At 43.0% G+C, this 15,437-nt stretch overlaps 1 protein-coding gene across 1 annotated transcript in view; it reads right to left on the reverse strand.

The window, feature by feature from the left end:
* Window positions 1–15,437, reverse strand: part of WNK2 (WNK lysine deficient protein kinase 2) — a 114,283-nt gene that overhangs the window by 57,017 nt on the left and 41,829 nt on the right. Inside the window, exons 2-4 of the mRNA XM_074151380.1 lie at window positions 14,039–14,211; window positions 12,836–13,056; window positions 8,514–8,671 (exon numbers count right to left, since the gene is read on the reverse strand). Coding sequence (XP_074007481.1) covers window positions 8,514–8,671; window positions 12,836–13,056; window positions 14,039–14,211 — 552 coding nt within the window. The remainder of the gene's footprint in view (window positions 1–8,513; window positions 8,672–12,835; window positions 13,057–14,038; window positions 14,212–15,437) is intronic.

A 15,437-nucleotide genomic window follows, 5' to 3' on the forward strand; every position in this document is an offset into this window, starting at 1 on the left:
AGATAAGGAGGCCTGAAGTCCTGAAGAGTGGATTTTTGGCTCACCTGACGCTGAGAAAATACGTATTTCAGAAAGTTTCTGCAAGTACTTTACTAAATTCAGTCTTGAATAAATTTTATGGATGAATTTCAGTGAGGGCTGTCACCTCTTTGAGAATTTCTGAATATTCCAGCATCAGATATATTTTTATCTTTTTATTAACATTCTGTTACCATTCAAGCTTTAGCTTTGACTTTTAACTTGGATTTATTTATTTATTTCAGGTCAACTACTCCCTTTTTGTCTTAAATTTCAAAAGTGAAATATATAATTCATAAATTTCGGAAAAGAGAAAGAAAAAAAAAAAAGACAGAATAGTCACCCAAAGCCTCCAGCTTCCCAGTTTTGCCTCCAGAGAGCTGCTGAGATCCAAAAAAACCACTCTTGTGGGAACAAAACAAAATAATCCCTACACGTGAGTGACTGGCTGTGACCCCCTAAAAAGAATTATTTGCTTAAGCAAACCTAAATCTTACTTATGAGATGAGGGTTCAAATTTTGTATATTAGAAAAATGTGTCAAAACGATAGGGAGTTCCCAGCCTACCAAAGCCCAGGGTTGCTCAAAACAAGTAAAAGCACACCACGGTGTGTCAAGAGCGTTTCTTAAAAGAGCTCCGATACCTGAATTAGAAATGAAAGAAAACAAAGAAGTATCAAAAAGACATTTTTAGCATAAATCCTCTATACTCTAATACACCCCAAAGCTACAGGAGCCTATCGTATTCTCAGATGAGGAGGAGTTTGAAGAAATCTGTGGTAATTCACACTGGAAAACAAATCTCTGTATTTTCAAAAACTCCAGTTTGCTACAGGAAACCACTGATTTCCACCTTTGTGACACTTACCAGGAAGAATAGGTAATAAAGACCATCTTCTGCTACAGCTTAATGTTTACTGAAAAATAACCCCCAAACATGCATCAGTAACAATTTAACTGGGGAAAAAACCCCCACCACAAACAAACCCCCAAAAAACCCCCCAACAAAGCAGTAGAGGCAACTTTCACCATATTCCCTGAACAGCTTTCAACGACCTAGAGGAATATATTGCGCACGTATCTATGTGGTCAAGGGAACCTTGAAGGTGTCTTAACACAAACTGAAGATATGAGAGACACAAATAGCACAAGGCATATCACAATAATTCTCTATTTAATTTTATGATCCAGAATTCACAAAAAATCCTCATTTACACGGTTTGATGGGAATTCTGACATGACTGGGATGGACCACGGCAGGATGTGTTGGGCATCTAGAAATTAGGTTTGCCTGAAAGTGGTCCTTTAGACAGATCCCTGGTGACTGACCTATATTTTTAACCTTACAAATTGCTTCCATAAAAAAAAAAAAAACAAAAAACACAACTCCTCCAAACATTTTCCTCTCAACATCTTTTGAAGGAACACTGACTCCTCTCTGAACACCTATTGTATTAGTCTGCTGAACAGCTAAGCTATGAAGAGATTACTAAAACAAACAAGGACAAAATATGCGGAATGAAGTACTGCACAGAGCTGCTTTGCCAAAGTGTTTTCTCGAAGCTCATATGCTATAATCTGCTTTTGCTCCTTCCTCTCCATTAAAACCTCCTCCAAGGCCATCTCACTGTGACGCTGAGAACCCTCCCTCCAGCCCTAGCCCCGCTGCCAACCAGCTCCTGACACTGATGGGGCTTTATGCAAGGCACAGGTTTCTATTTGCAATCAAAGGACTCATCTCATTCATTAATACAAAAGCCATCTGTCATTTCTGAGCATTCCCTAGGAAACACGGCACCAAAATTCAAAATATATTAGCTAAGGAATTATCCCTGGCAGTTTGTAAACTGTACAGCTGCCTTGTAAACAAAAGTCACTTCAACACCACTGTGTCTGAAACACAGGCCTAACTGGTTGCCATTAGGTGCAGGAGGGTATTTTCATACTAATTCTTTAAATGCATATATATATATATATATAAAATACATAAGAGCAAAATGAGAGAAGATCAACTAATTTCCCTTTTAAAAAATTTCTCTGTCTCGGACAGGATGATTTATCGTGAATCCCTCACCACCACTTAGTCTCCTCACCTTCCTTCTGAAGTGATGAGGTTTGAAATACATTGCACTCCAGTATATGATGTTTGAATCTACAGTCAGGCACATACAGGACATTACAATTTTAATCTCTGTGTTGGGGGCAAAAAGGTGAAGTTTGTTTTTCAGAGGTCCAAAAGCAGCTGTTTGTCATTTTTCCATCAGCAGAGCACACTTTTGGAAGAGTAACACACGATGCTCTCCAAGACACACAGTTGTATGGCAGACAAGTCAAAGTGAAGCTTGACCCCTGTCAGCCAGTCATTTCTCTGAAGGCTTTCCTTTCTCCTAGGAGGTGCCCTCCTCATCTAGGTACAGTCTGCTTTGGACTAAAACTCCATCTTCTACCTGAAGGTAGTCTCTAGACTCATGTAGTTCCCAGAAAAGAAAAAAACTTCTTCCAAAAAAGCTGAAACCATGTTTCCAACTGAAATTCCACCCTGCCACACTCTCTCTGAAGTCAATGAAGAGGCGAAGTTCGCAGTTTTGCCAGCATTTTGTGCCACAACATTCAGCAGTGAGATCGCTGTATGCAATTATAAACTCATCTCTATTTCACTCCAAAATAGTACTTAATCCTAATGCTAATCTAAGAAGATTATCTGCAGATCTAAGAAGATATCTGAATCAGACAAAAAGTCTATGCAATGACATTCATAACATTATTTGGCTGTTGTTGCTGTGCTACAGCTACAGAATTTATTCTGTCTGTATCAGCAATACAGAATACAGCCTGTGAACACCGAGAAAAATTCAATACATTTGTAAAAAATAAACAGTATGAAAACTTAAACTACTAACCAAACACTATACACATGTGGATTGTTTTAAGGCAGAGGTTTGTGCTGCTAAACCCAGCGAGGTCCCCATGAACACCCAGCAAATACAGCTGGGCTGCTCTGCATTCTGTAGCGCATCAGTAAGAAAACATTGGACTGGAGCTGCATGGGAAGGTCACGGACCCTGATGTTTCATCACTAAATATGCCTACTGTCTACATCAAAATCACTTGGCAGAATGATTAAACACAAAAAAAAAATCTGACTAAGAAAAACCATCAAGTTATGCATGAAAAATGAGATTATGGCACCAGAATGAAGGTCACTGCAAATATGCTGACCAGGAAATCACTTCAAAGCTGACTGCAGTAAATGTGGCTTGGACCTGTCACTTGAAAAATATGTATTTTCCATTTATGTTACATATCCGCTTTTTTTATGTTTGCACTCCATAATTCAGGCTGAAAGGGGAGAGAGAGAGGTGACGAGTCCTAACAAGCATGGCTCATCTGGCAAAGAGATAAGCCCCTCCGTACCCTGTACTCTGACTGCCACTTCATCCTGGACTATTATATACACAGCTACACAGATGTGAAAACAAGAGTGGAAAAACTAAAGCAGCAATTAAGCCATGAGAATATGGTCAGGTAGAATAAATGGTCACAGAAATAAATAAGTATAATAATCATGCATAATGATTCGGACATGCATAGTGTGTAATACCTTAGAACAAACCAGTAATGTCTCAGAAAGGTAATGTTTCTACTTTCTATACCAGTAAGGAATATCAATGCACATGAGGAACAATTATGACTTCAGATGTATCTTACGTCCTATTAGCAAGCAAGAGTGTCATAGGTTGTTGATAGGACACAGAGTATAAACAATTGAAAAAATATTATAAAGGCAAAACCGGAGTAATACACCCACCGTGGTGGGCAGCAGAGGCAACGTGCAGCCCAGCACCATCCAAAGTGAGCTTCGAGGCAGTCTAAAGAATAGGGTGGGTACTGCACCTTCACTCACAAACAACCGCTTGCTCCACACAAACAGCAGCAAGCAGCTCCAGCCCCTTCGGATGCTATTAGCACCTCCACTGGCTGACACCACAATGCTGAGCCCAAGGCAGGAAAAGTGAGTTACTCTATATTTTTAAAATAAAAACCTTGGAAAACTAGACGCAGCAATCACGTTTTTACATTACATTGACCCTCAATTTAAAACACTAAAAATAGTGTTTACATTTCCAGGGCAAAAAACTAGTTTCATCAAAAATTAAGCAAATTTCGCACTGACAAGCTGAAATACGTGACAGCGTTCAGGAGCCCTTCACCATTGATCCCCTCCACCTGAGGGGCTTGGGGCCACCTCCTGCTCCAGTGAGAACCCCAAACCTCATCTAACGCTGGGAAGAAAACAAGGTAATTCAGCCTCTTGGGTTCGGTATACGCTCCATTTCTACATTATATTTCAGTCTAGTAAAACCCAACGCTAGCAATAGCCGGTGCATGACCAACCCTAACTCATCATGAGAAGTGATTTTAAAAGTGATTTTTTTGTCTGTAAGTCACTATTGCCCCAGCTCTCAGGGCAGCTCCTGCCATTTGGTGATGGCTCGTGCCAATTGGAGAGACGCCCCACCCACAGCGCCTACACCCTGAGAAAAGCACCGTCCCTCCCCGCGCACCGCTGGGCACTCACGTGGATCCAAGCAGGGTCCCTTGCTGTCGCCAGCTCTTCCAGGGATGCAGCTCCTCTAGAGAAGCTGTTGAGCCCATGAGAGAGGTTCCTTCTGGGACCAGGGATCCCCCCCAGGGCACTCGCTGCTCCTCTGGCACCCTCACCAATAGGTCCACCCCCTGCTCCTCCTCCTGCCTGACAGTTCATGCAGCTCATGGCATTCGACAGGGCTTTTTCCCTCTCCACAGGGCTTTTTCTCTCTCCACTGAGAGCTGGTTAACCCTTTCCTTGGAACAATAGTAATGCCAATTTTTCCGTCTAAGGAATCCGGGTGCCATTGCTCCCACCACTACTGCCCCAAGTTCTGCTGAAAATAGCAGTAAACGCACCCTCTGTGTCTCTATCTAATGCTTCTGCACTGCCTTTCCCTGCTAGACAGCCCTGTTTCAAAAATACCCGTTACAAGTAATAAAGTGACCTCTCAACAGCTTCTCCGCCGTTACTTGTCCTTCATGATAAACATTATTTTCCATCTCTCTAAAGCTGCTAGTACAAGACCAGTTTTACAAAGTTATACTAATTTACCATATAATCCTCAGCTATGTAAAGGTTATTGCCACAGAAAATTAGTTGGCTCAGGCTTTCAACAGTGTTTAAAAAAATGACTACTTAACTCTGCAAATTGAAATGTAACATCTAATTAGGAATCCTCCAATTAATCATTATTCTTTGCCATCTTGGATATTGCTTTGACAAATGAGGCTTGAGGCTTAGGAGTCTTACAAAGTCTTAATTACCAATATTCCAGATGGCTAAGAGCTGTACACAGAATTTCTCTGGGTATCTGGAGCAATGGGAGACATCTATATTATTTGTGGCTCTAAATGCGTGCTGACATACCCAGGGCGCCGTAACATCAAGCTGACCATGCCGGCAGCTCCACACACACACGAGACACACTGCTCACGCAACGCCTGCCCGAGGCAGCAGGGAAGACACCCCACACTTCTCATGAAAGCCATTCTGTACTCAGGGTTACAAAACCGGTATCACGTTCAGGAGAGAAGGCCCAGGAGCCTAAAATGAGGAGAGACTCCTGTTGTCACCATGTGAAGCTTTAGAGCCCAAGGAGATACCTCCTAAGGTACCTACAAAGACTGCATTTAGAGCACGTCTGAAGGACTGAATGAAGCCAACAAGTCATTGTGCCAAACGCAATAACTTTTCCTTGTAGGGGAGGAGTAAGTGGAATAACAATGAAATAAAGCACACTTGCCGCCCAGAAGGCCAATTGCATCCTGGGCTGCATCAAAAGAAGCACAGCTAGCAGATCGAGAGAGGTGATTCTGCCCCTCTACTCTGCTCTCGTGAGACCCCACCTGGAGTACTGCCTCCAGCTCTGGTGCCCTCAGCACAAGGAGGACATGGACCTGTTGGAGCAGGTCCAGAGGAAGCCACAAGGATGATCAGAGGGCTGGAGCCCCTCTGCTGTGAGGACAGGCTGAGAGACTTCTCTTCTCCAGGGTCCAGCCTGGAGAAGAGAAGGCTCCAGGGAGACCTTAGAGCCCCTTCCAGTCCCTAAAGGGGCTCCAGGAAAGCTGGGGAGGGACTGTTTGAAAGGGCATGTAGCGATAGGACGAGGGGCAATGGTTTTAAACTCGAGCAGGGTAGGTTTAGATGAGACATTAGGAAGAAGTTCTTTACAATGAGGGTGGTGAGACACTGGAACAGGCTTACTGCAGGGGGGTGGACTAGATGACTGGGTTCCAACCCAACACATTCTATGATTCTATGAAAGCACCATGGAATAGTGACGTGGAACAAGCGGCCATCCTCCTAAGGATTCAAGCAAGCTGCTCCACCGAGCCACCAAACCTATTTCGTTCCTTTGAGAAGATGTAGAATGGCTTTCCAGCCAGGCCCTGGCACAGAGTGCAACAGCCAGCAGCCAGTGGACCATCTCTGCACACGCTCCCTGCCCACCACGGGGACCTGCTCCAGCCATGGCGATGAGGCTAACTGCACTGCTGAGCAGCTTCTGATGCCCTTTTCTTTAATTATTTCTGAGTAGCTATAGGATGAAAGCAACACTCCAAGAAGAGTGAAACTACCAGAAATCAGGGTTGCGGTCCATTGGGAAAGATTCATCTTTACCAAGCTATAAATGTCAGCTCGCAACAGTTCACACAAAAATAGGATAAAGCATCTTCCCCTCTTCAGATGTGTCCTCCTGCTTTCAGAAAGTCCTGGCATGGTTTTCATTTCCAGCAGGGACATCTCCTGTGCCGTGTGATACTGTCTTCAGCCTTTAAACACAGACTCCCGAATCATTTGCACACCCCTTCTCCCCCAGGCTAGCATCATCACAGCTGGGTAGCACAGCAATCTATAACAGGAGCACCAGCTCCCCAGCATCCTGGTCTTCAGCGGTGGGAAAAGACAGATATTGAACAATGCAAACTAGACCTATAAAAATTAAAATGCACAGAAACCCACAATCCGGCACACATGACTGTTTGGGTGCCTGCTGAAACCATCTCTACATCCAGTGTGAGGGATCAGCATCCAGCAAATCAGAAAATGCCATTTTGACCTCATGCAGTGTTTGCTGACTGCAGGATTTCACAGAACCAGATTTGTACTTGCCTGATTCAGTAAACCTCTCGGAGAAGGACAAGTGGTCTCAAGTACCTTCTAAAATCAACCAGTTATTACTAAGTTCCATTTGGGAAGATTTTTGCTTATAACAAACAGTTGGATAAGAGGAATACAAACTAATTTTGGGACCACACTTTTGGAGACTGAGAGATGGATTCGCTCAGTATATCTACTGTGTAAGCCTGACTACTCTTTCTACCTTACAGGCCAAAGAAATAAAAGCAACTTTATCTGTAGCTAATTTAGTGCCGCTTTCTGCGGAGGATTATCCTTTCCACATCCCGAGTGTGCAGACTGCATCTTTTGGTAATGCACGAGGGCCAAACTCCACAGATCACTATCTTCTTTTGTAGGAACCAGACAGAAAGAAGTACCCGGGAAAATCTTTTGACAAACAAGTCCATTTAACATACTCTATCCCGAAAAACCCTCCTGTAACTCTTGGTTTCATTTAACCAAGTAGAACAGGACATAACCCCAGCTGCCAAAGCCTTTGGCAAGTCTCGTTTCTCTGCAGTCACTGATTTGCAACCTGACAGCATCTTACAGACTCAGGAGTTTTTTCAGGCAGTCACCATCCAGCTCATGTAGACAAATACATTTATCATCTGGGGGTGAGAGTGCTGCAGAGGGCATTTTATTCAGTATAGAGATTACTTCAGATTGGCTTCACCTCCAGCCTAACCTCACCTGAAAATACAGCAAACATTTCCATGGTTCCTGTCTGGGGATTTGCCAGACCTTGCAGAGTTCCAAAATGCAGATATAAAGCTCCTCAGACTGACTCCAAAACTAAACATTGCTATCTTTTTCCATTTATATCCTCAAATAATTTGTTACACATATAAACAGAGAGAATCTGTGCTGGAAATCTGAACCAAACATCCTCCATTATATAAATAAGTATTTAGGTTGCAACTTAAAAGTTAGTTCATTTACTTTTGTGGGAAACTTGATCAAGTCTGAGGAGCCCTCATTTAGGAGGCAAGACTAGAGTAAGATTTTTCCCTGCTTATTCTTCCCAAGTTTTATGTATTTTTGGCTGATGGAGACAAAATCAGCAACAAAGATTACTGAAAATATTTTAAGCAGCTGCCGTACTGTCAAACACAATCCAACCATGGAACTGTAAGCTTAAAATAAACCTGCAACAGGTCTGCGTAACCCAGAGCTCAGACGCCTCAACTTCTACAACACTACACATTCAACACCGCATCAAAATACAATTTTAAACCTTCAAATCACAAAATCCCAATACAAATTAAGGAGGTTTACTCACACAGGTTACTTTCCGGTAAATTTGAGCAGCATTCTGGCATTCTGAGTAAGGGTATTCTGAGGTAGCCATTTCCAACATGCACATTCCAAAAGCATAGACATCCACAGATTCATCATAGTGTTCCTCATACATTTCCGGGGCCATAAATTCTGGTGTACCTACATAGACACACACAAAAATAATGTAAATTTTTCATAAAGTCTAAATTCCTTTAACCACAACCTTTTTCGCCTATAAGCAGTGTGACCACTATAGCTGTGTAAGGGTGCATGCAAGCTGATTTCAAAAGAGGGAAGTAACTAGAATAAGCTCAAGGGTCCTCCAGGGAAGAAAACCAAAGTCAACACACACACTTACATACCCATGGTATATATACAACACATTACCTATGGTAATGATACAAGGGGGAAGAGAGAGAGGAAAAAAAAAAGAAGGAAAAAAAAAAGAAAAAGTGTCCAAATTTCAAAAATGAGCAAGAGAATGGAATACGGCACATTGCCCGAGCATACTGGAAGTCATGAAATGGCTCCTTTCCTGGGTGGAGAGAAGGATATCTACAGGCTTGTGGAGGCGAAAAGGAGAGAAAAAACGAGAACCTTCACTCTTGTTTTTATCAATGCAAATTTCCTTTTTTTTTTCCTCTAGAGACACATAGCAACCGCCTGGCAGACAGACAGCACTTTGAAAGCAAGAAGTATCACGAATCACCTTCCGTCACGCACAAAACATTAAACATAATTCTGTCACTGGTTTAGTGGGACAAATCAATGAGGCTACTCACAGAATCAGGTCCTACTCAACAGGGATTAGGGTGTCAGAAATCCGAGTAAACTGGATAAATATTAAGTGAAGCACTGCAATACTGCTGCGTAAGGGGAAACTGCAGCTTTATGACAAGTGGCGACTTACAACGTTTGCACAGCAAACTACTCTGAAAAGTGTGGTTTTATAAAGCAAAAGGGAAAAAAAATAACACTTAGATAATTTACTCCAGGAACTGTAACTCGTAGCACAATTTATTCATCAAGACTAATTTATTTCCTTCTTACACTTAGAAAAGATAAAGGAAGAGACATCAATGCAGTCATGTGTTGCAGGAGAGGACCAGCGAGCCAGGAGCACCGGGATGCCTAAAGGAGCATGAGAGCTCTGGGACCACATGAAGGACCTGTACAAACTCCCATCCAGCCCAGCAGCCACCACCACTGTGGAACCCAAAGTGCCTCCAGAGCCTCACAGCAGCCTGGTGGGTCCCTGCGGTTTCTGTTATGGCACCTCTGTATCAGCAAAGGCACAACTGTAATTCGAGGGGGGAATTCTGCCCCTCTGCTCTGCTCTGGGGAGACACCGCCCCAGTGCTGCCTCCAGCTCTGGGGCCACCAACATCAGAAGGACATGGACCTCTTGGAGCGGGGCCAGAGGAGGCCATGAAAATGCTCAGAGGGCTGGAGCCCCTCTGCTGGGAGGACAGGCTGAGAGAGTTGGGGGGGTCCAGCCTGGAGAAGAGAAGGCTCCGGGGAGACCTTAGAGCCTCTTCCAGTCCCTCAAGGGGCTCCAGGAAAGCTGGGGAGGGACTCTGGATCAGGGAGGGGAGCCACAGGATGAGGGGGAAGGGTTTGACACTGAAAGAGGGGAGATTGAGATGAGATCTGGGGAAGAACTTCTTTCCTGTGAGAGTGGTGAGAGCCTGGCCCAGGTTGCCCAGAGAAGCTGTGGCTGCCCCATCCCTGGGGGGGTTCAAGGCCAGGCTGGATGGGGCTTTGAGCAACCTGGTCTGGTGGGAGGTGTCCCAGCTCACTGCAGGCGAGTTGGATTACATGACCTTTAAAGGTCCCTTTCAACCCAAATTATTCTATCATTCTATGATTCTAAAGTAAAACCAGGAAAAAAATAGTTCTCATATATGTTTGGGGACTTGACATAAGCTTGTTTTTAATGGCAACATAAACGACATCTCTCAAAATTCAAGTCTGTCTGCTTTTGCACATTTTCTGAAGTAGACTTGGCCTAGCTGACAAAACAAGCCTCAGCGCAAGCATCTCTGTAAAATTCATTTTGCAAAATTTGGAATCAATCTCTCCCACTGTTTATGTTCCTTCCACCTCAGAAACCTCCTTCCTTCAGCATTTGTAAATCAGCCGGACCCATGTCGTGAAAGCTTAACTTAGTACCTGCTCTTAGGGTTCTTCTGCCAGCTGTCCCACAGGCTCTGAAATGGTTAACCATTGCCATAGATAATGTTTTTTGGAGCTGCTACCTTGTTTTAGAAGGAACAAAACTCAGAGGCAGGAGTGAATTTCATGAATGATGGAGCATTTAAAGCAAATCTGAAAAAGTGATAGCAATAGTCTAAGTAGCAAGTGAAATTCTTGACACCATTCCATAATAGCATGAAAATGACATTTTCCTCCCTTCCCTTGGGGTTGGGAAGGAATACATACACATACCCCTAAAAAAAACAGAGCACCTAAATGTAAAGCCGCTCAGCATCTATCCAGCTCCTCTTGGCAGAAGGAGCTGTGTCCTGGCGCAGCTCCCTACAGAGATACACCGCAAGGGCAGACGAGCATCAGTGATGGCACGGACGCAGCAAGGGAAAAACTGGACCTCAGCCATGCTGACTTCATTCTGTTCAAGCCAATGTAAAATTGCAGCTACTAATATTTAATTCCTTTAAAGCTACTACATCTATGGAGGGGGCAGAATTACTCATCTCAGCAGCGTTTCCAAGCCCTCCTAATTCTTTCCTTGGAGCAGCACTACTTTTGAAAAAGATAAGCTCGATGATACTGCCAAAATGAATGCAGACACCTTGCCAGCAACCTGCAGCCCTCTTCAGTATTGAATTTCTTTTAGACACAAGCGTGCTTTGATTTTAGAAAAACTTATATTGGTATTACTGATATGATTCCATTATGTCCCATGGACAATTGTTATACTGGAAAAAAATTATGTGAGGAAATAGTGACCCTCAACAGAAAAAAACCCACCAATTATTAGAAGTTAATAACTAGGGAAACTTAACAGATATAAAGCAACATGATTTCACTAAAATCAACAAGGCTAAGCAGACCCACAGTAGCCAAGCACATATCCAAAGTGTCTATCATTTTGACTTCAATGATATTGGGCTCCCTAAGCATTAAGGTCAATACTTTTGTACAAATAATTTTAAAGAATTATAATCTCTGAAAATTTGAGGTGCTGAAATAATTATTTAAGCAACTACTGCTTGAAAGATAGGATGCTATTTTCATATATAGTAAGCCAACAGTGGTTGTCACTATCAGTTTGCTAACTCTAATTACCTAGAATCTAATTTCCATATATATTGTAAGCTGAAATACAAATACACGTGTGATAACTTCCCCCACTTTTAGCATCATTTCTCAGGAATGTGCAGCTTCCCAGAACCATCACCTACAGATCTGACCCAAGGGAGATTTGCTATGGAAGCTTGGGTAAAAACAGAAAATGTTTGAGATCTCAGGAAAACATTACACTTACGCAGAAAACATTAAATGTAACTTTTTCAAGGAAACAACGTCCTTTGACAGTCATTCCGAAAACATCCTCCCAGTTCAAGCAAGCAAGTAACACTCCTCACACGGGCACCAGCTAAGGGCACCAGCTATCGTGTATCTTAGTGGAAATTTCTTTTAATTTCATACCTACTGATTATGAATAAATTGCAGATGTTGTTTCAGCAGAACTGTGCCAGGATGGTGCTGGGGCAGGGCTGAGCAGAAGCAGCCTGTTCTGCTGATGCCCCAGGGAGGTGTTCCAGCCCTGTGACCTCTCTGCACAGCACAGAAGCCCATCTCCGCGGGGCTCTGCTGCCTCTCCCAGCATCCCTGGAAGCAGAAGACTTCCCAGGGGCTTTCCCAGGCTTTTGCAGCACACCCTTGTCAGGGAGAGAGCAGGGCATCCTTTCTCTGCCCTCTCCTCTTTTGTCCCCGGGGCAGCAGGCACTGAGCCTTTCTCAGGAAGATGATGCCCACAAGCTGCTGAGAACCCTTGCTGCCCCGTTTGAAGGAGAGAGGGAAAGGGTTTGTGGATACCACATAATATTTCAATTAAAAAACAAACAAAAAGAGCGTTTTACCATAGTGAAACAGAAGGAAGGAGAAGAGGCAGTCATTATACCATTTCCTACTGACTGAGAATTTTATAGTGGCATAAAGGGAACAGTCACAAAACCACCTTATTCTCTACTACCAACCTACAAGTGAAAAAATCACGAATTCAAAACGTGAAAGAGAGATATTAAAAAGGCAACCACCATACCAACAGACAAAAGCCAAGGAGAAGGGGAGGATTACCTATTACACTTTTGGCAAACGAAGCTCTCTTGAGGGTTGCCAGACCCAAGTCTCCTATTTTCACAGATCCAGTTGGTCCAGTAATAAAAATATTGTCACATTTTAAGTCTCTGTGAATTATGGGTGGAGTTCTTGTGTGCAAGAAAAGAAGACCCTTCAGGATTTGCCGGCACCAACTCCGCAGGACTTTTGGTTTCATCACTTTAAATCTCTTCAGATACCTAGAGCACAAACATACACAGAAATGGGCATAAAGAAAATGAAGTGTTATTAGGGATTCTAGGGGCTTTAACAGCTGAAACTCCAGTCTGGAGAAAAGCCCCTTATTAGATGCTGTAATAGCAGCTCAGAAATATCACAAAATTGAAAGAAATAGATCTTTTCCAAAGGAGGAATTAGAGCATTCATTTTTAGGGAGGAAGATAATAAGCATTTTTGGTGCAAATACAACCAAATATTTGCAAGTCTAATAGTAGAGCAATTCACTTCATGCAGAGAACAGCTTTAGAATATGTTTCATATATTCAAATCGGAAGAATACTGAAGCTTAATTTTAACCACGAGACTATGACCTCTGTACCATGCATCTGCATTTTTTCCATTTACCTAAAACTCTGATTGGGAGGGTACATTTTGGAGAAATGTGAAACCTGCTAATGCACTGGCAGAGCAGCACACTGGATATACGCAGTGATGAGCACTGCTCCCATTGGGGCTGAAAATCTGTTCCAGAATTCATGCCAACTGTTTTATATCAACCTTAACAAGACTGTCAGTACCAAAAGCTATTAATTAATATTGTTTAGCAGATAACCTAGAGCACCTTCTGCGTCAAATAGAGATTCTTCCATTCAAGTGCTATTCTATGTGAATTTTCTAATAAAACATGCAAATACAAGCACAAAAGCAATCACAAAAACACACCCTGACAAATTCAAACGTCACAGGCAGAAGATGAAACACACCAGAGAGCCGCTTCCAGTTGCATAACTGAAACAGGAGAGCAGGGAAAGCGAGATGGAGGCCAAAATTCTTCCTGTCAAATCAATGCAGTTCAAACGCAGGGACAAATGACAGACACCAGAGAACAGCTCCATTTTTTTCTTTTATCTGGAGGTGCCTTTTTTCAGAATACGAAAGTAGGATTTTTCTAAAAATTTCCATCGCTATTCTTAGCCTCCTCACCAGGAGCGCAGTACTTACGTCTTCAATGTTCCAGAGGTCATCAATTCGGTAACCAGCACGATGCATCTTTTCCCTTTCACACAGGATTCCCAGAAGTCATAAAATCTCACAATGTTTGGATGCTGTAGACCTTTCAACATTTCTGCTTCCTCTTTAAATCTCTGCCTCTCTACTTTTGTGAGTTTTCTGTCCTATAATCCAAAATAAGACGTTATTAGTAGTGAATGGACTAAAGTAAAATAAAGGCACTGCATTGCTAGAGTATTCCAAATTTTAGGTTTGTTTTATGTTTGTATCAAGAGCGATTATAAAATCTTTTATGTAAGAGATGAGCAGCATGTATGAACTAGGGTGCTCGCCTTGAATCCAGTGTCAAGAACACAAAGACTCGCCTCGGAACAAAGAGATGTCTGTGCTACGCTATGCTACATGACAGCATTAATATTTCAGGCAATGTAAGCACACCCGTGGCTTGATGGATCACCACACAGCTACCTACATCTTGGTTTGGTTTTGTGAGGCTCATTATCCGAGAGATTAACACCCACAGGATTTCATCTCCAGGTACGAAGCTCATCCCAGCTAAGTTGACTGCTCACTGCCTTCCACGGCTGCTCCTCTGAAGTTATGGAACCCTCCTGGGCTGTTCCGCCTTTCCCATTTCTTTAGGGACAAATTAAAACAATACCACCTCAAGACACCAAACACATTAATTTTTCTATTTGCTTGCTGGTTTGCCTAATTCTACAGACCTCTCTTTAAAGTTGGAAAAAGAAAGATTTAGAGCTATCCTCTGGCCTTTTTTGTAGGTGCACATTGGCCACCTGGCAATTCTTATTCTTTTAGATTAGAAATGGGAGGAATGTCATGTTCTACTACTCTGGTTTTCCCAGAGATATTGAGGAGCGTTTGCCATAACCTCCGGGCTGTGAAGTGACCCTGCAAGGAGCATGCAGGGCCCCTCTCCTCCTCCCCACCCATCAGCAGAAGCCGACCAGGCTGCCTGGACCTCATTAGCAACGTGGAAACCCCGATAACAAGCAGCTCAGATGCTCGCTCCAGCCTCTTTAGACGACGTAAAAGAGCAAAATGGGAGTTTTAGTGAAGACCACACCATCACTGTCTGGTTTGCCTCCCCTGGCCGGCTGGTCAGGCTGGGAGCGCTTCCCGACGCTGCCCTAGAAACGAAGCTTTTTTGTTCTTTAAAAGGCACAATTGTGTAACTGTTCTTACATACAGAAGCAAAGGCTCACAAATCACTAAGACTAATTAGTTCATATTTTAATCTCAGACATTTTCCTTGTCTCGGTTCATTTAGGCATGTTTATAAGAGCACATACGTAATGAATTAAATTGGCACCCGGCTGATTTGTAACTGAGATGCAGAGGGATCAGGCCACTGCCATTTTGACAGCCT

This window comes from Numenius arquata, chromosome 8 (assembly GCF_964106895.1).
Source record: "Numenius arquata chromosome 8, bNumArq3.hap1.1, whole genome shotgun sequence".
In the NCBI taxonomy this organism is placed as follows: Eukaryota; Metazoa; Chordata; class Aves; order Charadriiformes; family Scolopacidae; genus Numenius; species Numenius arquata.